We start from the raw sequence: 25,108 nt of genomic DNA on the forward strand, positions 1-25,108 counted from the left end.
ATGTCAGCAATTAACAAATTGATTCATTACTTGATGGTACAAGCAATTAAGGCTTTCTGAGCAAGTGCTGTGTTTAAAATGCTGGTGTACAAAGCATACTTAAGTACACTTTTGAAACAACTATAGCTTTTGTTAGAAGCATCCATGTGGATTCCAATTTTGGCTTGAATAGCCCTTTAAAATTGAAATACACTTGTATTGAACCACTAGCCGCTAAAATACGAAATAACACATACATTACAGGGATTGCAGTGGGAAAGTCTACATACAATTTGGGCTTTTTGCAGACGAGGTAATATTAACCCTTAGCAAACACTGTCTCTACCCCCCCCCCCCATCCTTATTTAAAATAATACTAACCTTTGGGAAAATATCTGGTTACAAGCTTAATGAAGATAAATGTGAAGGTTTAAGTATTCATTTACCCTCTGACACAAATAAATTAATAGAAATTAACTTTAACTTTGAATGGGCAAATAAAGGCCTTTCATACTTAGGTTACTCTTTCTCATAATGTGCACTCGTTATACTCCCTCAACTATAATCCCATTTTTTCACAAATCCAACAATTAACAACTAAATTTATTAAAGAGAAGATCTCTTTCTATTGTTGCTAAAATGACCATTCTACCCAAATTACTATATCTCTTTAGATCCCTACCAGTCTTGGTACCAACATCTGAATTTAACCTAATACAAAATTAAATTCTTAACTTCGTATGGGGAGGAAAGAAACCATGCATCAACAAAAAAATTCTAACCAAACATAAATCAGGAGGGGGCCTGGGAGTTCCACAACTCATAGCATACTACTATGCAGCTAGAACAGTGCAGACAGACGTATGGCAAACAAATAAACTCAATATTAGATGGGTACAACTTAAGACAGACTTAGTCCAGGTAAACCCCATCTGCAAATTGCTCTGGGCAGAGAAACAGTGGCAACCTCCCTCCTGGAAATCTTTCACCTCTATAGCACACACTATATATATATCTATGGGATAGACTGAAATACAAATACCATTTAATAACACAATGCTCTAGGGCTATGCCTTTACTCATTAGCAAATCCCATTCCAATACTAGTACTAAACAAGTTGGCGAACAGGGGCCTATATAGAATAGCGGACACCCTGAGTAATAACTCAATTCTTTCATACACTCAATATGCTGAACTGGACCCAACTGACAAAAATCACTGGTTCCATTACTTTCAACTCATATCTAGAATACAAGCTGTTCTGCAAACACAACCCCCAAATGCTCCAACATGCTTTAAAACATTGCGCCTCAATAGAAACAGACCCAAAGGTGCTATAGCTCAATTGTATCTTATTTTAAACTCCCTTACTGAAACGCTCAAAGCAAAATTTATGCAATCTTGGTAAGATAACAGTTTTTTAGTTGGGACATAGAAGAATTGGTAAACACATTACAAAGAGGTTGCGTATTTTCTATCAGCGTCACATTGAAGGAAAATTATATCAAAACTGCTTACAAATGGTACTTGCATCCAACCAGATTACACCAAGAATAGACAATAGGAGTGAACTCTGTTTTAGGGGATGTTCAGAAAGGAACTTGCATTGTACATCAACAGCACAAACATGGTCACAAACATCAGATATTTCTCCAACATAGGTGTGTCCGAACCACGGCGTCATCCTTACTTGTGGGATATTCTCCTCCCCAACAGGAAATGGCAAAGAGCCCAGCAAAGCTGGTCACATGATCCCTCCTAGGCTCCGCCTTCCCCAGTCATTCTCTTTGCCGTTGTACAGGCAACATCTCCACGGAGATGGCTTAGAGTTTTTTAGTGTTTAACTGTAGTTTTTATTATTCAATCAAGAGTTTGTTATTTTAAAATAGTGCTGGTATGTACTATTTACTCTGAAACAGAAAAGAGATGAAGATTTCTGTTTGTAAGAGGAAAATGATTTTAGCAACCGTTACTAAAATCGATGGCTGTTTCCACACAGGACTGTTGAGAGGAATTAACTTCAGTTGGGGGAACAGTGAGCAGACTTTTGCTGCTTGAGGTATGACACATTCTAACAAGACGATGTAATGCTGGAAGCTGTCATTTTCCCTATGGGATCCGGTAAGCCATTTTTATTACAGAAAGAAAAAAAGGGCTTCACAAGGGCTTTTAAGACTGTAGACATTTTCTGGGCTAAATCGATTTATATATAAGCAGATACCAGGGACTGTAAAGGGGTTAAATATAAAAACGGCTCCGGTTCCGTTATTTTAAGGGTTAAAGCTTCCAAATTTGGTGTGCAATACTTTTAAGGCTTTAAGACACTGTGGTGAAATTTTGGTGAATTTTGAACAATTCCTTCATACTTTTTCACAATTGCAGTAATAAAGTGTGTTCAGTTTAAAATTTAAAGTGACAGTAACGGTTTATTTTAAAACGTTTTTTGTACTTTGTTATCAAGTTTATGCCTGTTTAACATGTCTGAACTACCAGATAGACTGTGTTCTGAATGTGGGGAAGCCAAGGTTCCTTCTCATTTAAATAGATGTGATTTATGTGACACAAAATTTAGAGAAAATGATGCCCAAGATGATTCCTCAAGTGAGGGGAGTAAGCATGGTACTGCATCATCCCCTCCTTCGTCTACACCAGTCTTGCCCACACAGGAGGCCCCTAGTACATCTAGTGCGCCAATACTCCTTACTATGCAACAATTAACGGCTGTAATGGATAATTCTATCAAAAACATTTTAGCCAAAATGCCCACTTATCAGCGAAAGCGCGACTGCTCTGTTTTAGAAAATACTGAAGAGCATGAGGACGCTGATGATATTGGTTCTGAAGTGCCCCTACACCAGTCTGAGGGGGCCAGGGAGGTTTTGTCTGAGGGAGAAATTTCAGATTCAGGGAAAATTTCTCAACAAGCTGAACCTGATGTGATTACATTTAAATTTAAATTGGAACATCTCCGCGCTCTGCTTAAGGAGGTGTTATCTACTCTGGATGATTGTGAGAATTTGGTCATTCCAGAGAAACTATGTAAAATGGACAAGTTCCTGCTATTGTGGCGCGCAGAGCGCTTTGGCTAAAATCTTGGTCAGCGGATGCGTCTTCCAAGAACAAATTGCTTAACATTCCTTTCAAGGGGAAAACGCTGTTTGGCCCTGACTTGAAAGAGATTATCTCTGATATCACTGGGGGCAAGGGCCACGCCCTTCCTCAGGATAGGTCTTTCAAGGCCAAAAATAAACCTAATTTTCGTCCCTTTCGCAGAAACGGACCATCCCCAAGTGCTACGTCCTCTAAGGAAGAGGGTAATACTTCTCAAACCAAGCCAGCCTGGAGACCAATGCAAGGCTGGAACAAAGGAAAGCAGGCCAAGAAACCTGCCACTGCTACCAAGACAGCATGAGATGTTGGCCCCCGATCCGGGACCGGATCTGGTGGGGGGCAGACTCTCTCTCTTCGCTCAGGCTTGGGCAAGAGATGTTCTGGATCCTTGGGCACTAGAAATAGTCTCCCAAGGTTATCTTCTGGAATTCAAGGGGCTTCCCCCAAGGGGGAGGTTCCACAGGTCTCAATTGTCTTCAGACCACATAAAAAAACAGGCATTCTTACATTGTGTAGAAGACCTGTTAAAAATGGGAGTGATTCATCCTGTTCCATTAGGAGAACAAGGGATGGGGTTCTACTCCAATCTGTTCGTAGTTCCCAAAAAAGAGGGAACATTCAGACCAATCTTAGATCTCAAGATCCTAAACAAGTTTCTCAAGGTTCCATCGTTCAAAATGGAAACCATTCGAACAATTCTTCCTTCCATCCAGGAAGGTCAATTCATGACCACGGTGGATTTAAAGGATGCGTATCTACATATTCCTATCCACAAGGAACATCATCGGTTCCTAAGGTTCGCATTCCTGGACAAGCATTACCAGTTTGTGGCACTTCCGTTCGGATTAGCCACTGCTCCAAGAATTTTCACAAAGGTACTAGGGTCCCTTCTAGCGGTGCTAAGACCAAGGGGCATTGCAGTAGTACCTTACTTGGACGACATTCTGATTCAAGCGTCGTCCCTTCCTCAAGCAAAGGCTCACACGGACATTGTCCTGGCCTTTCTCAGATCTCACGGGTGGAAAGTGAACGTAGAAAAAAGTTCTCTATCTCCGTCAACAAGGGTTCCCTTCTTGGGAACAATAATAGACTCCTTAGAAATGAGGATTTTTCTGACAGAGGCCAGAAAATCAAAACTTCTAAACTCTTGTCAAATACTTCATTCTGTTCCTCTTCCTTCCATAGCGCAGTGCATGGAAGTAATAGGTTTGATGGTAGCGGCAATGGACATAGTTCCTTTTGCGCGAATTCATCTAAGACCATTACAACTGTGCATGCTCAGTCAGTGGAATGGGGACTATACAGACTTGTCTCCGACGATACAAGTAGATCAGAGGACCAGAGATTCACTCCGTTGGTGGCTGTCCCTGGACAACCTGTCACAGGGGATGAGCTTCCGCAGACCAGAGTGGGTCATTGTCACGACCGACGCCAGTCTGGTGGGCTGGGGCGCGGTCTGGGGATCCCTGAAAGCTCAGGGTCTTTGGTCTCGGGAAGAATCTTTTCTCCCGATAAATATTCTTGAACTGAGAGCGATATTCAATGCTCTCAAGGCTTGGCCTCAGCTAGCAAAAGCCAAGTTCATACGGTTTCAATCAGACAACATGACGACTGTTGCGTACATCAACCATCAGGGGGGAACAAGGAGTTCCCTGGCGATGGAAGAAGTGACCAAAATCATTCAATGGGCGGAGACTCACTCCTGCCACTTGTCTGCAATCCACATCCCAGGAGTGGAAAATTGGGAAGCGGATTTTCTGAGTCGTCAGACATTTCATCCGGGGGAGTGGGAACTCCATCCGGAAATCTTTGCCCAAATTACTCAATTGTGGGGCATTCCAGACATGGATCTGATGGCCTCTCGTCAGAACTTCAAGGTTCCTTGCTACGGGTCCAGATCCAGGGATCCCAAGGCGACTCTAGTAGATGCACTAGTAGCACCTTGGACCTTCAAACTAGCTTATGTATTCCCGCCGTTTCCTCTCATCCCCAGGCTGGTAGCCAGGATCAATCAGGAGAGGGCATCGGTGATCTTGATAGCTCCTGCGTGGCCACGCAGGACTTGGTATGCAGACCTGGTGAATATGTCATCGGCTCCACCATGGAAGCTACCTTTGAGACGAGACCTTCTTGTTCAAGGTCCGTTCGAACATCCGAATCTGGTCTCACTCCAACTGACTGCTTGGAGATTGAACGTTTGATCTTATCAAAGCGAGGGTTCTCAGATTCTGTCATTGATACTCTTGTTCAGGCCAGAAAGCCTGTAACTAGAAAAATTTACCACAAAATATGGAAAAAATATATCTGTTGGTGTGAATCTAAAGGATTCCCTTGGGACAAGGTAAAAATTCCTAAGATTCTATCCTTTCTTCAAGAAGGTTTGGAGAAAGGATTATCTGCAAGTTCCTTGAAGGGACAGATTTCTGCCTTGTCTGTGTTACTTCACAAAAAGCTGGCAGCTGTGCCAGATGTTCAAGCCTTTGTTCAGGCTCTGGTTAGAATCAAGCCTGTTTACAAACCTTTGACTCCTCCTTGGAGTCTCAATTTAGTTCTTTCAGTTCTTCAAGGGGTTCCGTTTGAACCCTTACATTCCGTTGATATTAAGTTATTATCTTGGAAAGTTTTGTTTTTGGTTGCAATTTCTTCTGCTAGAAGAGTTTCAGAATTATCTGCTCTGCAGTGTTCTCCTCCTTATCTGGTGTTCCATGCAGATAAGGTGGTTTTACGTACTAAACCTGGTTTTCTTCCGAAAGTTGTTTCTAACAAAAACATTAACCAGGAGATAGTCGTGCCTTCTTTGTGTCCGAATCCAGTTTCAAAGAAGGAACGTTTGTTGCACAATTTGGATGTTGTTCGTGCTCTAAAATTCTATTTAGATGCTACAAAGGATTTTAGACAAACATCTTCCTTGTTTGTTGTTTATTCTGGTAAAAGGAGAGGTCAAAAAGCAACTTCTACCTCTCTCTCTTTTTGGATTAAAAGCATCATCAGATTGGCTTACGAGACTGCCGGACGGCAGCCTCCTGAAAGAATCACAGCTCATTCCACTAGGGCTGTGGCTTCCACATGGGCCTTCAAGAACGAGGCTTCTGTTGATCAGATATGTAAGGCAGCGACTTGGTCTTCACTTCACACTTTTACTAAATTTTACAAGTTTGATACTTTTGCTTCTTCTGAGGCTATTTTTGGGAGAAAGGTTTTGCAAGCCGTGGTGCCTTCCGTCTAGGTGACCTGATTTGCTCCCTCCCTTCATCCGTGTCCTAAAGCTTTGGTATTGGTTCCCACAAGTAAGGATGACGCCGTGGACCGGACACACCTATGTTGGAGAAAACAGAATTTATGTTTACCTGATAAATTACTTTCTCCAACGGTGTGTCCGGTCCACGGCCCGCCCTGGTTTTTTAATCAGGTCTGATAATTTATTTTCTTTAACTACAGTCACCACGGTATCATATGGTTTCTCCTATGCAAATATTCCTCCTTTACGTCGGTCGAATGACTGGGGAAGGCGGAGCCTAGGAGGGATCATGTGACCAGCTTTGCTGGGCTCTTTGCCATTTCCTGTTGGGGAGGAGAATATCCCACAAGTAAGGATGACGCCGTGGACCGGACACACCGTTGGAGAAAGTAATTTATCAGGTAAACATAAATTCTGTTTTTAAGCAAAATATTCCACAGGCAAATTAACCTCACTCCGACACAGGTCTTGTTACATGAACCGATACTAGGCCTCACCACACTTAACTGTAAATTAATAATGACAATATACACTGCAACTAGACTGTGCATAGCTCGATATTGGAAAAAAGAAATACCAGATTATGCTATAGTATTACGTAAAAATCGAACACATTTATCAAATATCCAGCTCCTCAGCTGACCTATTATCCCAAAAAGAGCAATTTCTAGGGATTTGCGAACCTTGGATCGTGTATTCAGAGGCAACTCGCTGGAGCACCTCAAGAGCTAGAGTGTTAGTAGACCGGACTCCCTACCTATCATAAAAAGAGACCTATATAGATAATAAGACAAGAGAGGGGTGTTATATGTTTCTATGTTCATATGATGTTCTTTAATAAGTAAAACTTGCCTATAGTCGAGAGCTGAATCAGTATACCTTGATGGGGAAACTTTGTCTGTACTTTTGACCTGAGACCCGGAGCTCTAATAACACTGTAAACCATTTTATTCTCTTTGCAATTGTTCAATAACCTGTGTAGAAATACTTAAAAAATTTATTTTTTCTTTGTTTTATCTTTTGTTTATTTGTGAAAATCTAATAAAAATTATTTTAAAAAAAAATTGAAATACACTCTTGCATGTTTCAAGTTTGGCCTTTCTATGATTTTATCAGCAAACTACTTCAAAACAATGCACTTTATGCTATCAATATGACCATGGTTAGCCTTGTCTGCACGTTCCAAATAAGGCAAGTGGTGGGTTAAGTTTTGCTGTTGAAAAACAAATGCAGTAAACAAGAGGCTAGTTTGTTCTAAAAATGTTTAGACTTGTCTAATTTTTCATAATCAACAGATCCTTAAGTTTTGTTTTTATTAATTACCCTAAATTCTTTTTTATTTCAAGTCTCCCATCATAATATGAGGAACGTTTTTATGGATTTAGTTTTGCCATCTTATAAGAACAGGGCAACTTCTAATTGCTGGGATACAGCTGTTATATAGTCTTAGTGTGTCAGATATGTTTGTTTAACCCCTTGTGAAGGCTTCTTATTACTACATTAGTTTCCAAAAGTACTGAAAATTGTCTTTGTTGTAGTTTGTTTTATATCTTTATATCCTTGTAGGTTATTTTAATTTGTTTAAATTATGAAACAAATCATCTTACTGACTAAACATGATATTCTATCATATTTGTGTTCTATTAACAGGCAGTACAACCTTCTACAGGTGAGGTATTATTTGATACCTTTCATGACTCCAAATCCCGTTTTGAGCTAGAGACGAGACTATTGTGTTTGCAGCCAGTGGAAATCCTCCTACCATCTGAAATTTCTAACAACACTGAAAGGCTGATTGACAACATAACCTCATCCTGGTTAGTTAGTTATTTTATTTATATATTCATTTATTTTTTTTGCAAAAAAGTTGTAGCGTATTATCCAAAAAATAAATAAATACAAAATGTCCAACTTCATAATATTTCTGTTACTGTAATCAGATCAAGACACAAGATTCTTCATATTGAAAATATAGTGTATTAAAATCCCAATTTTTGGATTTCTGGTTTTATAACCCATGCAAACATGGAATGAGATGTATCTTTACACAACGTTGTGAAGAAAGCGTTTGACAAACGTCTTTTCTAAACATTGCGGTCGAGATTTCTTTTTTTCTTGTGTTTCCTGCAAGTCTTGTTTGATCTTCAAGATATCATGTATATAACTCTTTAAATATGTATACATATTTAAATTTTAGGACTGGTCACTAACAGCTATACAATAGCATTGAAGAGAGGTTTAATAATTCTTGGCCACACTATTCATATTTCTTCTGTTATGTGTGATCAGTCCACGGGTCATCATTACTTCTGGGATATAACTCCTCCCCAACAGGAAATGCAAGAGGATTCACCCAGCAGAGCTGCATATAGCTCCTCCCCTCTACGTCAGTCCCAGTCATTCTCTTGCACCCAACGACTAGATAGGATGTGTGAGAGGACTATGGTGATTATACTTAGTTTTTATGACTTCAATCAAAAGTTTGTTATTTTACAATAGCACCGGAGCGTGTTATTACTTCTCTGGCAGAGTTTGAGGAAGAATCTACCAGAGTTTTTTACTATGATTTTAACCGGAGTAGTTAAGATCATATTGCTGTTCTCGGCCATCTGAGGGAGGTAAAAGCTTCAGATCAGGGGACAGCGGGCAGATGAATCTGCATTGAGGTATGTTGCAGTTTTTATTTTCTGAATGGAATTGATGAGAAAATCCTGCCATACCGTTATAATGATATGTATGTATACACTTCAGTATTCTGGGGATGGTATTTCACCGGAACTACTCTGTTAAAAGTCACTAATCCTTTTAATAAGTATTTATCATGTTAAACGTTTTTGCTGGAATGTAGAATCGTTTACATTTCTGAGGTACTGAGTGAATAAATATTTGGGCATTATTTTCCACTTGGCAGTTGTTTGGTTTTAATTGTGACAGTTTCGTTTCTCTTCACTGCTGTGTGTGAGGGGGAGGGCCGTTTTTGGCGCTCTTTGCTACGCATCAAAAAATTCAAGTCAGTTACTCTTATATTTCCTGCATGATCCGGTTCATCTCTGACAGATCTCAGGGGTCTTCAAACTTCTTTGGAGGGAGGTAGATTCTCTCAGCAGAGCTGTGAGAATTTTATATTGACTGTGAATAAAAACGTTGCTCTGTAATTTTTATGTCAAATTTAATTATTGTTATTTTACTAATGGGAACAAACCTTTGCTAAAAGTTGTGTTGTTTTAAAGTTTGATGCTATAACTGTTTTTCAGTTCATTATTTCAACTGTCATTTAATCGTTTAGTACCTCTTTGAGGCACAGTACGTTTTTGCTAAAAAAGATTATAACCAAGTTGCAAGTTTATTGCTAGTGTGTTAAACATGTCTGACTCAGAGGAGGATATCTGTGTCATTTGTTCCAATGCCAAGGTGGAGCCCAATAGAAATTTATGTACTAACTGTATTGATGCTACTTTAAATAAAAGTCAATCTGTACAATGTGAACAAATTTCACCAAACAGCGAGGGGAGAGTTATGCCGACTAACTCGCCTCACGCGGCAGTACCTGCATCTCCCGCCCGGGAGGTGCGTGATATTATGGCACCTAGTACATCTGGGCGGCCATTACAGATAACATTACAAGATATGGCTACTGTTATGACTGAAGTTTTGTCTAAATTACCAGAACTAAGAGGCAAGCGTGATCACTCTGGGGTGAGAACAGAGTGCGCTGACAATACTAGGGCCATGTCTGATACTGCGTCACAGCTTGCAGAGCATGAGGACGGAGAGCTTCATTCTGTGGGTGACGGTTCTGATCCAAACAGATTGGATTCAGATATTTCAAATTTTAAATTTAAATTGGAGAACCTCCGTGTATTACTAGGGGAGGTCTTAGCAGCTCTCAATGATTGTAACACCGTTGCAATACCAGAGAAACTGTGTAGGTTGGATAAATACTTTGCGGTACCGGCGAGTACTGACGTTTTTCCTATACCTAAGAGACTAACTGAAATTGTTACTAAGGAGTGGGATAGACCCGGTGTGCCGTTCTCACCCCCTCCAATATTTAGAAAGATGTTTCCAATAGACGCCACCACTCGGGACTTATGGCAAACGGTCCCTAAGGTGGAGGGAGCAGTTTCTACTTTAGCTAAGCGTACCACTATCCCGGTGGAGGATAGCTGTGCCTTTTCAGATCCAATGGATAAAAAATTAGAGGGTTACCTTAAGAAAATGTTTGTTCAACAAGGTTTTATATTGCAACCCCTTGCATGTATCGCGCCGATTACGGCTGCGGCAGCATTTTGGATTGAGTCTCTGGAAGAGAACCTTAGTTCATATACGCTAGACGACATTACGGACAGGCTTAGAGTCCTTAAACTAGCTAATTCATTCATTTCGGAGGCCGTAGTACATTTAACCAAACTTACGGCTAAGAACTCAGGATTCGCTATACAGGCACGTAGGGCGCTGTGGCTAAAATCCTGGTCAGCTGATGTTACTTCTAAGTCCAAATTACTTAATATACCTTTCAAGGGGCAGTCTTTATTTGGGCCCGGATTGAAAGAAATTATCGCTGACATTACAGGAGGTAAGGGCCACGCCCTACCTCAAGACAAAGCCAAAGCTAAGGCTAGACAGTCTAATTTTCGTTCCTTTCGGAATTTCAAAACAGGAGCAGCATCAACCTCCACTGCACCAAAACAGGAGGGAGCTGTTGCTCGTTACAGGCAAGGCTGGAAGCCTAACCAGTCCTGGAACAAGAGCAAGCAGGCCAGGAAACCTGCTGCTGCCCCAAAGACAGCATGAACCGAGAGCCCCCGATCCGGGACCGGATCTAGTGGGGGGCAGACTTTCTCTCTTCGCCCAGGCCTGGGCAAGAGATGTTCAGGATCCCTGGGCGCTAGAGATCATATCTCAGGGATACCTTCTAGACTTCAAATTATCTCCCCCAAGAGGGAGATTTCATCTGTCAAGGTTGTCAACAAACCAGATAAAGAAAGAAGCGTTTCTACGCTGTGTACAAGATCTGTTATTAATGGGAGTGATCCATCCGGTTCCGCGGTCGGAACAAGGACAAGGGTTCTACTCAAACCTGTTTGTGGTTCCCAAAAAAGAGGGAACTTTCAGGCCAATCTTAGATTTAAAGATTCTAAACAAATTCCTAAGAGTTCCATCGTTCAAAATGGAAACTATTCGGACAATCTTACCCATGATCCAAAAGGGTCAGTACATGACCACAGTGGATTTAAAAGATGCTTACCTTCACATACCGATTCACAAGGATCATCACCGGTATCTAAGGTTTGCCTTCTTAGACAGGCACTACCAGTTTGTAGCTCTTCCATTCGGATTGGCTACGGCTCCAAGAATCTTCACAAAGGTTCTGGGTGCCCTTCTGGCGGTACTAAGACCGCGAGGGATTTCGGTAGCTCCGTACCTAGACGACATTCTAATACAAGCTTCAAGCTTTCAAACTGCCAAGTCTCATACAGAGTTAGTTCTGGCATTTCTAAGGTCGCATGGATGGAAAGTGAACGAAAAGAAGAGTTCTCTTTTTCCTCTCACAAGAGTTCCATTCTTGGGGACTCTTATAGATTCTGTAGAAATGAAGATTTACCTGACAGAAGACAGGTTAACAAAACTTCAAAATGCATGCCGTGTCCTTCATTCCATTCAACACCCGTCAGTAGCTCAATGCATGGAGGTGATCGGCTTAATGGTAGCGGCAATGGACATAGTACCTTTTGCACGCCTACACCTCAGACCGCTGCAATTGTGCATGCTAAGTCAGTGGAATGGGGATTACTCAGATTTGTCCCCTACTCTGAATCTGAATCAAGAGACCAGAAATTCTCTTCTATGGTGGCTTTATCGGCCACACCTGTCCAGGGGGATGCCATTCAGCAGGCCAGACTGGACAATTGTAACAACAGACGCCAGCCTACTAGGTTGGGGCGCTGTCTGGAATTCTCTGAAGGCTCAGGGACTATGGAATCAGGAGGAGAGTCTCCTTCCAATAAACATCCTGGAATTGAGAGCAGTTCTCAATGCCCTTCTGGCTTGGCCCCAATTAACAACTCGGGGGTTCATCAGGTTTCAGTCGGACAACATCACGACTGTAGCTTACATCAACCATCAGGGAGGGACAAGAAGCTCCCTAGCAATGATGGAAGTATCAAAGATAATTCGCTGGGCAGAGTCTCACTCTTGCCACCTATCAGCAATCCACATCCCGGGAGTGGAGAACTGGGAGGCGGATTTCTTGAGTCGCCAGACTTTTCATCCGGGGGAGTGGGAACTTCATCCGGAGGTCTTTGCCCAAATACTTCGACGTTGGGGCAAACCAGAGATAGATCTCATGGCGTCTCGCCAGAACGCCAAACTTCCTCTCTACGGGTCCAGATCCAGGGATCCGGGAGCGGTTCTGATAGATGCTTTGACAGCACCTTGGAACTTCGGGATGGCTTATGTGTTCCCACCCTTCCCGCTGCTTCCTCGATTGATTGCCAAAATCAAACAGGAGAGAGCATCAGTGATTCTAATAGCGCCTGCATGGCCACGCAGGACTTGGTATGCAGATCTAGTGGACATGTCATCCTGTCCGCCTTGGTCTCTACCTCTAAGACAGGACCTTCTGATACAGGGTCCATTCAAACATCAAAATCTAACTTCTCTGAAGCTGACTGCTTGGAAATTGAACGCTTGATTTTATCAAAACGTGGTTTTTCTGAGTCGGTTATTGATACCCTGATACAGGCTAGGAAGCCTGTTACCAGAAGGATTTACCATAAAATATGGCGTAAATACCTATACTGGTGCGAATCCAAAGGTTACTCTTGGAGTAAGGTTAGGATCGCTAGGATATTGTCCTTTCTACAAGAAGGTTTAGAAAAGGGTCTATCAGCTAGTTCATTAAAGGGACAGATTTCAGCTCTGTCCATCTTGTTACACAGGCGTCTGTCAGAAAATCCAGACGTCCAGGCTTTTTGTCAGGCTTTAGCTAGGATCAAGCCTGTGTTTAAAGCTGTTGCTCCGCCATGGAGTTTAAACTTAGTTCTTAACGTTTTACAGGGTGTTCCGTTTGAACCCCTTCATTCCATTGATATAAAATTGTTATCTTGGAAAGTTCTGTTTTTAATGGCTATTTCCTCGGCTCGAAGAGTCTCTGAGTTATCAGCCTTACATTGTGATTCTCCTTATCTGATTTTTCACTCAGACAAGGTAGTTCTGCGTACTAAACCTGGGTTCTTACCTAAGGTAGTCACTAACAGGAATATCAATCAAGAGATTGTTGTTCCATCCTTGTGTCCAAATCCTTCTTCAAAGAAGGAACGTCTTCTACACAATCTGGATGTAGTTCGTGCCCTCAAGTTCTACTTGCAGGCAACTAAAGATTTTCGCCAAACTTCTTCCCTGTTTGTCGTTTATTCTGGACAGAGGAGAGGTCAAAAAGCTTCTGCTACCTCTCTCTCTTTTTGGCTTCGTAGCATAATACGTTTAGCCTATGAGACTGCTGGACAGCAGCCTCCTGAAAGAATTACAGCTCACTCCACTAGAGCTGTGGCTTCCACTTGGGCCTTTAAGAATGAGGCCTCTGTTGAACAGATTTGCAAGGCTGCAACTTGGTCTTCGCTTCATACTTTTTCCAAATTTTACAAATTTGACACTTTTGCTTCTTCGGAGGCTATTTTTGGGAGAAAGGTTCTTCAGGCAGTGGTTCCTTCTGTATAATGAGCCTGCCTGTCCCTCCCGTCATCCGTGTACTTTTGCTTTGGTATTGGTATCCCAGAAGTAATGATGACCCGTGGACTGATCACACATAACAGAAGAAAACATAATTTATGCTTACCTGATAAATTCCTTTCTTCTGTTGTGTGATCAGTCCACGGCCCGCCCTGTTTTAAGGCAGGTAAATATCTTTTAAATTATACTCCAGTCACCACTTCACCCTTGGTTACTCCTTTCTCGTTGATTCTTGGTCGAATGACTGGGACTGACGTAGAGGGGAGGAGCTATATGCAGCTCTGCTGGGTGAATCCTCTTGCATTTCCTGTTGGGGAGGAGTTATATCCCAGAAGTAATGATGACCCGTGGACTGATCACACAACAGAAGAAAGGAATTTATCAGGTAAGCATAAATTATGTTTTATATATAAAATGAGGTTGTATTGTACATGTAAAAAAAAAAAGGCCAGTTTTGTATTTTATCAAGTACCTTTAGGTGTCAGATTCGATGTGAAAAATGGTGAATTGTGTTAAGGAAATGAATTGTGATCAATGTGAACAGGACTGTCCCAAGTATAGGGCCTTATTTTAGCAAGCCCATAATGTGCTTTTGGGTTTGAATAAAAATATTGATTGCGGTTGACTAAAACTTGAAAAGTGGATATTGTGGCTAAAAAGTCAAAAAAAGATGGGATGATAAATTGGAATTAACTCCTATATCCTCCAAAAAAAAGGAAAATGTTTGTATTATAAAGCTGAATGGGCTTCAAAATGCAAGCAGTGGAACTCAGGCAATCACCTATTTTAATGGAAGTGGTTTAGCTCAGTGTGTGAATATGTCTTCTTCATTGTAATTTGATAGTTTTCTTCAACAAAAGAAGTGTCTAGAGCTATTTCTTATATGGAGGTATTGGGATCCGCACAAGCACAACCAATTCGTTTTCAAATGTCAATCATAACTGTCCGGTGCAACACCTAGGAGACCACCCTTCTTAGGCCTCAGGATACAATGTAGAAAAGGAAAATGTGGCACATGGTATGCAGGCTATACCTTTATTAGGAGAGCATAGAGAAGTATTTCTTATCTTATTTAATATGTGTAAATTGTTTAGTCAAATCTATTAGACCTGGATAATATACAACACACACATATGCTTCCACAGATTTAACTAAATTCACTTTACCCTGAAACAAAAACTAAATTACAATCTGAAATATTAAGGCTAACCCTGGGCAAACTTGTGTGTGACAAAAGTGGTTCAACTACTGTGACTATAATGATAAAAAAAAATGATTACACTTATCATAATAAAGATAATCTTATTTTGACTTTTCCCTCACACATACTTTAGAGATATTTTCCAAACGGTATGGATTATATCTTCTCTGTGCAAAAATATAGAGAGTTAGATTTCCATCTTAGATAAACTTCTGTAATATGCAAAAAGTGGGCACAAATATATATTGTCACTCTGTAATTTATAAGTAAAGCGTAAGAGTAAAACAGCTAATTAAAAAGTAACATTAAACACTTTGAATACACACACTTCAGTAAGTCAGTCTAAGTAGTTAGTCATAGGAACCTATAGTATATCTGAATTTCTCATCATAGTGTTTCATAACTCTCCAAGATGGCTGGCATCTGTTTTACTTGTGACAGGGGTATGTGATGCTGCTCCTTTTTAAAACTTCTAACATAGTGCTGTTCTTGTCTGCTATTCACTTCTGCAGGGATGTTATCCTATATCCAAAATGTTTACACTCCTAGTAATACCAAACAAAAAAAATTATTTATTTCATAAAGGTGGTGAGATTCGGCGCTCCATTGCTCTTGGGAATTAATCCTCCTGGCCCTCTAGGAGGCGGCAAAGATTCCCAAACCCCAAGAGCTCTATAAAACCCCTCTCACTTTACTGGTGACTAGTTTAGTTTATTCTTTGCCTCCATTGGAGGAAGGTGAAGAATGAGGATATGTCTGTATTCTGTGAGAGGGGTTCTCAGACTGAGTTGAGGCCAATATCCCCTCAGAGTGCAGTGTTTAAAGGAGGGATGTATTGGGAGTTTGGGGTAGTGATGTATTTTTCACTTCATGGGAATTAGTCTCAAGCCTTCCACAGGTGTCACAGGGACCTGTCCTTTGCCTCCTACTGTTGGGTCATTAATTAACTCCTGTGCCTTATCTTCTGCTGTGATCTTTCATCACTGGTTTTTGCTTCCTACTGGTTGTATTCAGTAGTCGGGTGCCTGTGGGTAAGTAATCTTTTTTGCTTATGGGGCACTCCGTTACCCTATTAGGTTATATTATTATATTTTCTTGTATGTGTATGTATGTATGTATGTGTATATATGTGTGTGTGTGTGTGTGTATATATATATATATATATATATATACATACATACATATTTCCATCTTCTATACACACCTTTTCCAGTTAACTGTTCCTAAAGTGGATGGGGCCATTGGCTAGGCTTACTACTATTCCTTTGGAAGATAGTTCTTCCTTTAACCCCTTTGATGCGCATGATAAAGTGTTCTCGTGATGCACATCTCTACCTGTTGGCGCATGATAAGACCTTCTCGTGGTGCAGGGGGACCGCCGATCAAGCTTGTTGTCAGTGATCACCCTCACTACAGGCAGGGGATCGTTGGTGGCCTAGTGGGCGTAACTCCCAGGCTTCATGGGAGTGTTGGTGACATCACCACATACACATGTGGTGATATCACAAAAGGCCTGAACATTGATACATACCGGTAGCTGCAAGGGAACTGGATGAGGGGGGAGATTTTCAAACACCTTGATCTCTGTTCCCTTAGCAGCTGCAAACCTGCAAACCCATCATTTGAAAGAGAATCGTCTGGAGCAGTACGACACAACAGATCGTTTAAAAATAAAGTTACGAAAACACATGCTTGGGGGGTAATACATTATATGCAAAATAAAAAAAAAATCTGGTATGTCTAGAAACCCCTTATAGTAGAGAAGCCCCTCCCTAATAAAAATATAAATTTTGTCTGTATAGTCAGGTGATAGCTGTGGTAAGAGTGAACACCTTGAAAGGATTTTTTATTTCTGTACTACATAACTGAGCCTCTCTAATCTATATTATAACCCCCAAATCTGATGGGCCTGCTGAAAAAAACAATATATAATTTGTGTGTGGGTCACTTACTGAAATTTGACTTAAAATTGGGTTTATATGTAGATAACAAAAAAGCTAAAAATTGGTTCAGCACTGGAGTGTAAAAAAAGGCTTAGCAGCGAAAGTGTTAAGGATCCTTTGGGTAGGAAGTTAGAATCCGTCCATAGGAGGGCTTTTCAACAAACAGGTTATATTTTTAGCAGTTTATATTTCTTGTGTTGCTGCTGCTCCATCTATCTAGTGAACATTTGTTAAACATTTTACAGTTGCTTAAATGTGCTAATGCTTTCATTTGTGATGCTGTTATTGACATTAAGATTAACTCTACGAGTATGTCTTTGACAGTTCTTTCCAGAAGGGCTTTATGGTTAAAGTCCTGGTCTGCTGATATGGTTTCTAAATCAAGGCTTCTATCTCTCTCTTTTCAGGGTAAGATATTGTTTGGTTCTGGCTTGGATTATATTCTCTCTACTGTGACTGGCGGTAATGGAGCTTTTCTTTCTCAGGACAAAAATTCCAAGGGTAAAGCCAAGGCTTCTAATCAGTTTTGTTCCTTTTGTCCGAATAGGGAACAGAAGTCTTCTTCCTCCTCTCAGAAACAGGGTTCCTCTAGCTCTGTTTGGAAACCAAGTTCAAATTGGAACAGGTCTAAGTAGTCCAAAAAATCTGTGGAGAAGAGCCACATCACATCGTACCTGTACGATTGGATTCCTTGGCCCAGACACATAGTGGCTTGGAATTAGTAGCGGTTGTCGCAGCGCACTGGGAAGTCTTACCTTTGCCTGGAGGCTCTGTCGGCTAGAGCCCAGAACTGCCCGGATACACAGAGGAGCGAGACGCAGGCCAAGCAGACGTCAGAACGCCACTACGCTTGAGCGCATTTCGCCAGACGAGACCTGGGCTACCCGGACACGGGAAGTGCAGTCAGGCCTACAGAAAGTGAGCGGTAGCATCTCCCAAACAGCTATCCTGGTACCTAGGTGGAATCAGAAGACAAGGGGTCTCCCAACAACGGCACCAAAGTGCCGAAGTACCTTCCTTGTTGCTTAATAGTGTTTGGGCTACGCTTCTTGCTTGGGCTTGTATGCGGGGGACTAACTGGGATTACTGAGACTAACGTTGACTGTCACTAATAAGCCCTGCTTACTCGCACTAACACTCTAGTCTAGAATTTTGTGCTTTATTGTGGAAGAACAAAAGGGAGTTCAGTATCCCCATTAGTGGGTATAAGATATTGGACATAATATGGGCTCTACTTAAAAAAGACTGAGATATCGGTCAGAGAGATTAAACCCCATACTCCGGTGACTCAAGTTTTGTCGGTCTTGGCATAGGTCATATAGACTCTGCGTAAAGACGTGGAAAGTAGTTAGGGTGTTTTTATTTCTGTTGGGCACAGTCCATGGCGGGGGTGGTGCTCTGAGACTAGGGCTGAGTTCCGGCTTTATAAAATAGAGGCCACAATATATGATTGAAGTGTTCCTGTTTTCTTTTCATGCTACCTTGCACCATTTGTTCACCATATTACATTGCTCGCAATAAACCCAGCGGGACACAGGATGTATGTATGAGTACCAGTTAAATTAGACTTTCCCAACTGCAATATATCTCCTTGAAAATCTTTATTTGCATTGAGAAGGACGACCCTATACTCAAGTTCAAGGAGTATTTTAATACATCTAAAAACTAAATGAACATTGCAGTAATTGAGAACTTTGGGAACTGATCGCAATCTGAGATGAATGCTATATAAGCCCACTGTGAAGCTTATACCCCCTTTTTTTTGTATAAATTCTATGGTTGTGTTTCTTTAATTTAATTTGGGATTTTAGACTACTAGGAATGTTAAAATAACCTCCAGTTTCGATAATAGAGGTCCCTCTAACAAGCTAAACTCAGAAGTACCCCTTTTTGATCTTTAGATGTAATACCTAAAATGTGAAAATATAAGATTTGGTGAAGTAGCTTTTTTCTTTTTCAGGTAACAGGATATAACAGTACCTGGGTGCTAACGTATAGGGCCAGAAATTTCAGAACTCATGTAAAGCCTTAGTGTTCTATCATAGTGTTCTATCATAGTGTATTAAGCTTAATACCCCTATCAATTTTTAATTATATAAAGTAGTCAAGTTTGTGTAGTACTGAACTGGTGTATATAGGCAACCTTATTTTTAATTAAGAATTTACTGTTGGGTAGGTGGTATTACATCTAACACTTACACACACTGAGGTTCACCCTCTGATTGTTCACTGATTTTGCTTGCGCTACATATACACGCTAACCTATTTTATTTTTTTTTTACTTTTTTCTTCTCACTTTCCTTGGAGGCTGGCAAATAAGTTTGAATAACCTAGACACAACAGCACTCCTCCATCAAATTTCTGACCTGTTAATGCCACAATTTGATGTATTTAAACAAGAAATAGTCAATTTGACAACTAAAGTTAAACAATTCTCAACTAGAATAGCTGAGTTAGAAACGAGAATCTTTGATACCGAGGATAGGGCCACTACTCTGGAACAGACAACTAATTCACATGATAATATGATACGCACACTACATTCCAGAGCTCAAGAGCTGGAGGATAGATCTTGCCGCAATAACCTGAGGGTTATTGGGCTCCCAGAAAATGGGGAATTTACTGATCTTTTAAGATTCCCTTCCACCTCACTCCCCCGATTGGTGGGTAGCCATATAGAGAATCTGGTAATCCCGGTAGAAAGAGCTCATAGAATAGGCCCAGTACTTAATAAGCCAGATGGGACAGTTAGATCTAGACCTGTAATGATCAAGATTTTAAATTTTCAAGATAAGTTTCACATATTGAGGCTTTACCGAAAGAACAATGGTATTATGATAGGTCAGGCAAGGGTGTTACTATTTCAGGATTTTGCAACAGAAACCCAAGCGGAACGAAGGGAAATGGCACAATACTGCTCCAGGCTACTTAAAGCGAATGCTAGATTACTTTATCAATACTCACTTTCACCAAAATAGAAGTACAATCTTTCTGCCGGAATAATGGGGTGCAATAAAATTGCACAAAATTAGGTGTTTAGTCATTGATGATTTTGCTATGTTTGCTGTTGATATCGGCTTGGGGTTTATTTTTATTTTATCCTCTTTCCCTCCCTTTCCCCCCCCCCCCCTTTTTTTGTCCCCCTCTTTTTTTCCTCACTACCTATATTAATTGGAGATGGTTAAATTAAAGTTTTTATCTTGGAATATAAGAGTGATTTCTTTTCCGATGAAACAGAAACTAATGATAAAACATTTGGGTATTTATAAACCAGATATAGCTTTTATACAGGAAACTCATCTTTCCCCGGTAGAAGCGATTAAACTTCAAACCAAGTGGGTGGGTGAGGTCCTGTATACAACATATAATCAAAGAAACAAGGTCTGGCTATACTTTTTAATAAACAATTAGATTATCAGATATTATTAATAGAAAATGACCCAGAAGGGAGATATCAAATCTTAGAGACTCAAATTAATAAAACCCAGTATGTCTTCTGTAATCTATATGGCCCGAATAAAACAGAGAGAGAATTTTGGGAAATATTACGTTTGAAATTATTTCAGTTTGTGGGGAAAAATTATAATAGTGGTGGGAGACTACAATATGACATTTTCACATATTTTAGACAGATTTAATAGCAAGTCTAATGACAAAAGCGCAGGGAATCAACAATACTTTGTAAATTTTGCCAGACGTTGGCTCTTAAAGATATCTGGCGAGCTCAGCTTCCAGACCACAGAGAGTACACGTGGATCTAAGTCTTTTAGGTCTTTCTCGAGAATAGACTTCTTCTTAATCTCAAACATATTGTTGGGGTCAGACATTAAAACAGACATAAAATAAATCAAGCTATCAGATCACGCAATAATCTCTTTGGAGATAAAATGCAAAGATCCTCTTCAGAATAACAATGCGCGTTTTTTTTTCCTCCCAACACCTTATTCATAACATAAAATTCAAAGCATGGCTGCAAGGGAGATGGTGGGAATTTGCAGATATTAATAAGGACTATATAGGTAAACCTGAAACATTTTGGGAGACCGCAAAGGCGATATTAAGAAGCAAAATAAAAACCTACCTGGTCAGGAACAAGGCGATAAGGAAGCAGAGGGAGGAACAGCTATCCAACGCGGTCCAAAATAGTTACAGACGATATATTCAAACCCCACTAATATCTTACTGGAATAAATATAAAAATGCAAGATTAGAACGGGACCTTTTCTATAAACAAATGGTGATGATAGAGGACCTGAAGCAAAAAGACGTTTTTGTAGGAAGTCAGGGCATTTCCGCTAAAGTATTGGCTAAGATTACGAGAATAAGGCAACAGAAAAATTATATATCAGTAATTAATTATCAGAATAAAAAATGTACCAAGATCTCAGAAATAAGACAAGCTTTTCTCGATTACTTTCAAAAGGTGTACTCACTTAGCCCGATAGATAAAGCCAACAAAGAGAAGTTTTGGCAAAAAATTTAATTACCACAGATCTCAAGTCATGACTTACAAAAACTTAACAAACCGATCTCGACAAAAGAGATATCGGACTCAATAATTAAATTAAAGCCAGATAAAACACCAGGTCCTGACGCATTAGAAGCCGAATTTTATAAAATGTTGCTTGAGCAACTTCTTCCACCTCTTTGTGCTCTATTCAACGATTACTTTATTGGTAATAAGACACAATCTCCCTTGTTTTCAGCTTCAAATGTGGTGTTGATACTGAAGAAGGGCAAAGACCCCGAATTACCGGCATCATATATGCCCATTTCTCTCTTAAATCAGGACTATAAATTGATTACGGCTATTACTTCCAACAGACTTAAAAGGTGTTTAAATTACATCATATACCCAGACCAATCCGGTTTCATGATAGGACGTAACCCAGTTAGAATTATACGCAAAGCACAATTGGTACTAAACTTTTTCTGGAATAAGACCTGCAGGAAAAGCCATCCTAAGCCAGATCTTGCAATTCTCACAGTCGATGCCGAAGAAGGCATTCGACTCGATTGGCTGGGATAATTTATTCACCTCATTGGAAGGATTTGGGATAACATGGCACTTCCAACAGTTTATTCGAATGCTCTATCAGTATCGAATGTCAGCAATTATAGTAAACAGAGACATAACGGATAGATTCCCATTGAAAAGAGGCACGCGTCAGTGCTGCCCGCTCTCTCCGCTGCTATTTAATCTGTCTCTAGAACCTCTTGCAATTTACCTGAGGCAGGAGTTGAAGGGGATTAGAATAGGTGGACAAGAATTTGTTATATCTCTTTTTGCAGATTACCTTTTACTTTTTTTAAGCAACACAGCACAATCTATACCCCAGGTCCTGCAAATATTTAAGCTGTTTGGCTCTTTTTCTGGCTATAAGACTAACAATGAAAAGTCTGAGCTATTATGGATATATAAATCATGTTATGATGTGCCCCATCCCTTTCACGAAACTAAACACATTCAGTATTTGGGTATAACTCTAAACAAATGATCCGGGACAATGGTTCCAAATATCAGATTTTACAATTATGCTGCCCTATGCAAATTCGCACTGGATTGGATCACTGAGAAGGACCAGGTTACTTTATATGAGTTAGAATCATATTTAATAGCGCTATTTACTTTAAAAGCGGTAATACATTGCCCAGTGGCAAAACTGCCCTCCACTGTAGCACATCTTGTCACTGTCAAAGACATTGTGGGTTGCATGGCAGAAGATTTGTTTAGAAACCAGAATTAATTTCTGCAAATCAGAGTTTCTTCCTTTACTGGGCAACCCAAGTTTCTCCCCAGGTTTGTCCACGTCTGTCTTCTCGACATGGGCCCAAGTAGGCCTCTATTCTTTAGGTCAGGTTTGCCAGGAGAAGAATCTGGTAATAAGATCCTTCGATGAGTTAAGAGATCAATATAATTTACCCAAATCCTCTTTTTATGCCTATCTGCAAGTCCGTCACTGGATAGGGAATCTTAGGGTAGAAACGGGTCCAGAATTAGACATGGGGAAGGTAGGCAAAGTAATTAAACTATACCGTGAAGGGATTAATAATATTTCTCAGATATATAAAATGCTGACTGATTCTTGCGGTGAAATCCATATTAATAAACTAACAAGGAATTGGAACAAAGTCCTGCCATAAGTGGAAAGGGAAATGATTACCAATAGTGTTAGGCTAGTAACTAAAGCAACAATGTCTGTTAGTTGGCGAGAATCCCACACTAAAATATTGAATATGTCTTACTTCTCTGCAGCTAGACTAGCTAAGTGGGACGGTAGCCCAGGAAAATGTTTCAAATGGAGTCAGGAGATGGCAGATTTACTACACTGTATATGGGCATGTCCTAAAGTAGCACAATTTTGGAATAAAGTAAATTTTTGGTGCAGCAAGGTGTTGGGAACTCAGATTAAATTTATGCTAAGTGAAATTTTTTTTCTCTTTAGTTATGTGACGGTTAAATCTAAATTTTTTAATGCAATGATATTAGTAGGAAGAAATGTGGTACTTACTAGGGCTGCACGATTAATCGCATATGCGATTTAAAACCGCGATTAATCGCCACGATTTTTAAAACTGCGAGGAGTCGCAATTTTTTCCTACATAAAAGATTCCTTTAGAAGTGGCTGTAATGCATTCATTTATTTGTGATTTCTTGCAAACCAGCTCTATCTAGTGGTTTCTTTTAGCACACATTTGTAAAATGGCTCTTTCTCCAACATAGGTGTGTCCGGTCCACGGCGTCATCCTTACTTGTGGGATATTCTCTTCCCCAACAGGAAATGGCAAAGAGCCCAGCAAAGCTGGTCACATGATCCCTCCTAGGCTCCGCCTACCCCAGTCATTCTCTTTGCCGTTGTACAGGCAACATCTCCACGGAGATGGCTTAGAGTTTTTTAGTGTTTAACTGTAGTTTTTATTATTCAATCAAGAGTTTGTTATTTTAAATAGTGCTGGTATGTACTATTTACTCTGAAACAGAAAAGAGATGAAGATTTCTGTTTGTAAGAGGAAAATGATTTTAGCAACCGTTACTAAAATCGATGGCTGTTCCACACAGGACTGTTGAGAGGAATTAACTTCAGTTGGGGGAACAGTGAGCAGACTTTTGCTGCTTGAGGTATGACACATTCTAACAAGACGATGTAATGCTGGAAGCTGTCATTTTCCCTATGGGATCCGGTAAGCCATTTTTATTACAGACAGTAAATAAGGGCTTCACAAGGGCTTTTTAAGACTGTAGACATTTTCTGGGCTAAATCGATTTATATATAAACATATTTTATACTCCATAGCCTTGAGGAATTATTTTAATCTTGGGAATTTTGTAAAATAACCGGCAGGCACTGTATTGGACACCTTATTCTCTAGGGGCTTTCCCTAATCATAGGCAGAGTCTCATTTTCGCGCCTGTATTGCGCACTTGTTTTTGAGAAGCATGACATGCAGATGCATGTGTGAGGAGCTCTGATACATAGAAAAGACTTTCTGAAGGCGTCATTTGGTATCGTATTCCCCTTTGGGCTTGGTTGGGTCTCAGCAAAGCAGATACCAGGGACTGTAAAGGGGTTAAATATAAAAACGGCTCCGGTTCCGTTATTTTAAGGGTTAAAGCTTCCAAATTTGGTGTGCAATACTTTTAAGGCTTTAAGACACTGTGGTGAAATTTTGGTGAATTTTGAACAATTCCTTCATACTTTTTCGCAATTGCAGTAATAAAGTGTGTTCAGTTTAAAATTTAAAGTGACAGTAACGGTTTTATTTTAAAACGTTTTTTGTACTTTGTTATCAAGTTTATGCCTGTTTAACATGTCTGAACTGCCAGATAGACTGTGTTCTGAATGTGGGGAAGCCAAGGTTCCTTCTCATTTAAATAGATGTGATTTATGTGACACAAAATTTAG

At 40.2% G+C, this 25,108-nt stretch overlaps 1 protein-coding gene across 1 annotated transcript in view; it reads left to right on the top strand.

Moving 5' to 3' along the window:
- The window catches only part of MSH3 (mutS homolog 3), a 756,380-nt gene that overhangs the window by 50,995 nt on the left and 680,277 nt on the right, over positions 1–25,108 (top strand). The window contains exon 8 of the mRNA XM_053699713.1: positions 7,980–8,195. Coding sequence (XP_053555688.1) covers positions 7,980–8,195 — 216 coding nt within the window. The remainder of the gene's footprint in view (positions 1–7,979; positions 8,196–25,108) is intronic.

The sequence above is a fragment of the Bombina bombina genome, chromosome 2 (genome assembly GCF_027579735.1).
Source record: "Bombina bombina isolate aBomBom1 chromosome 2, aBomBom1.pri, whole genome shotgun sequence".
NCBI classification, from domain to species: domain Eukaryota; kingdom Metazoa; phylum Chordata; class Amphibia; order Anura; family Bombinatoridae; genus Bombina; species Bombina bombina.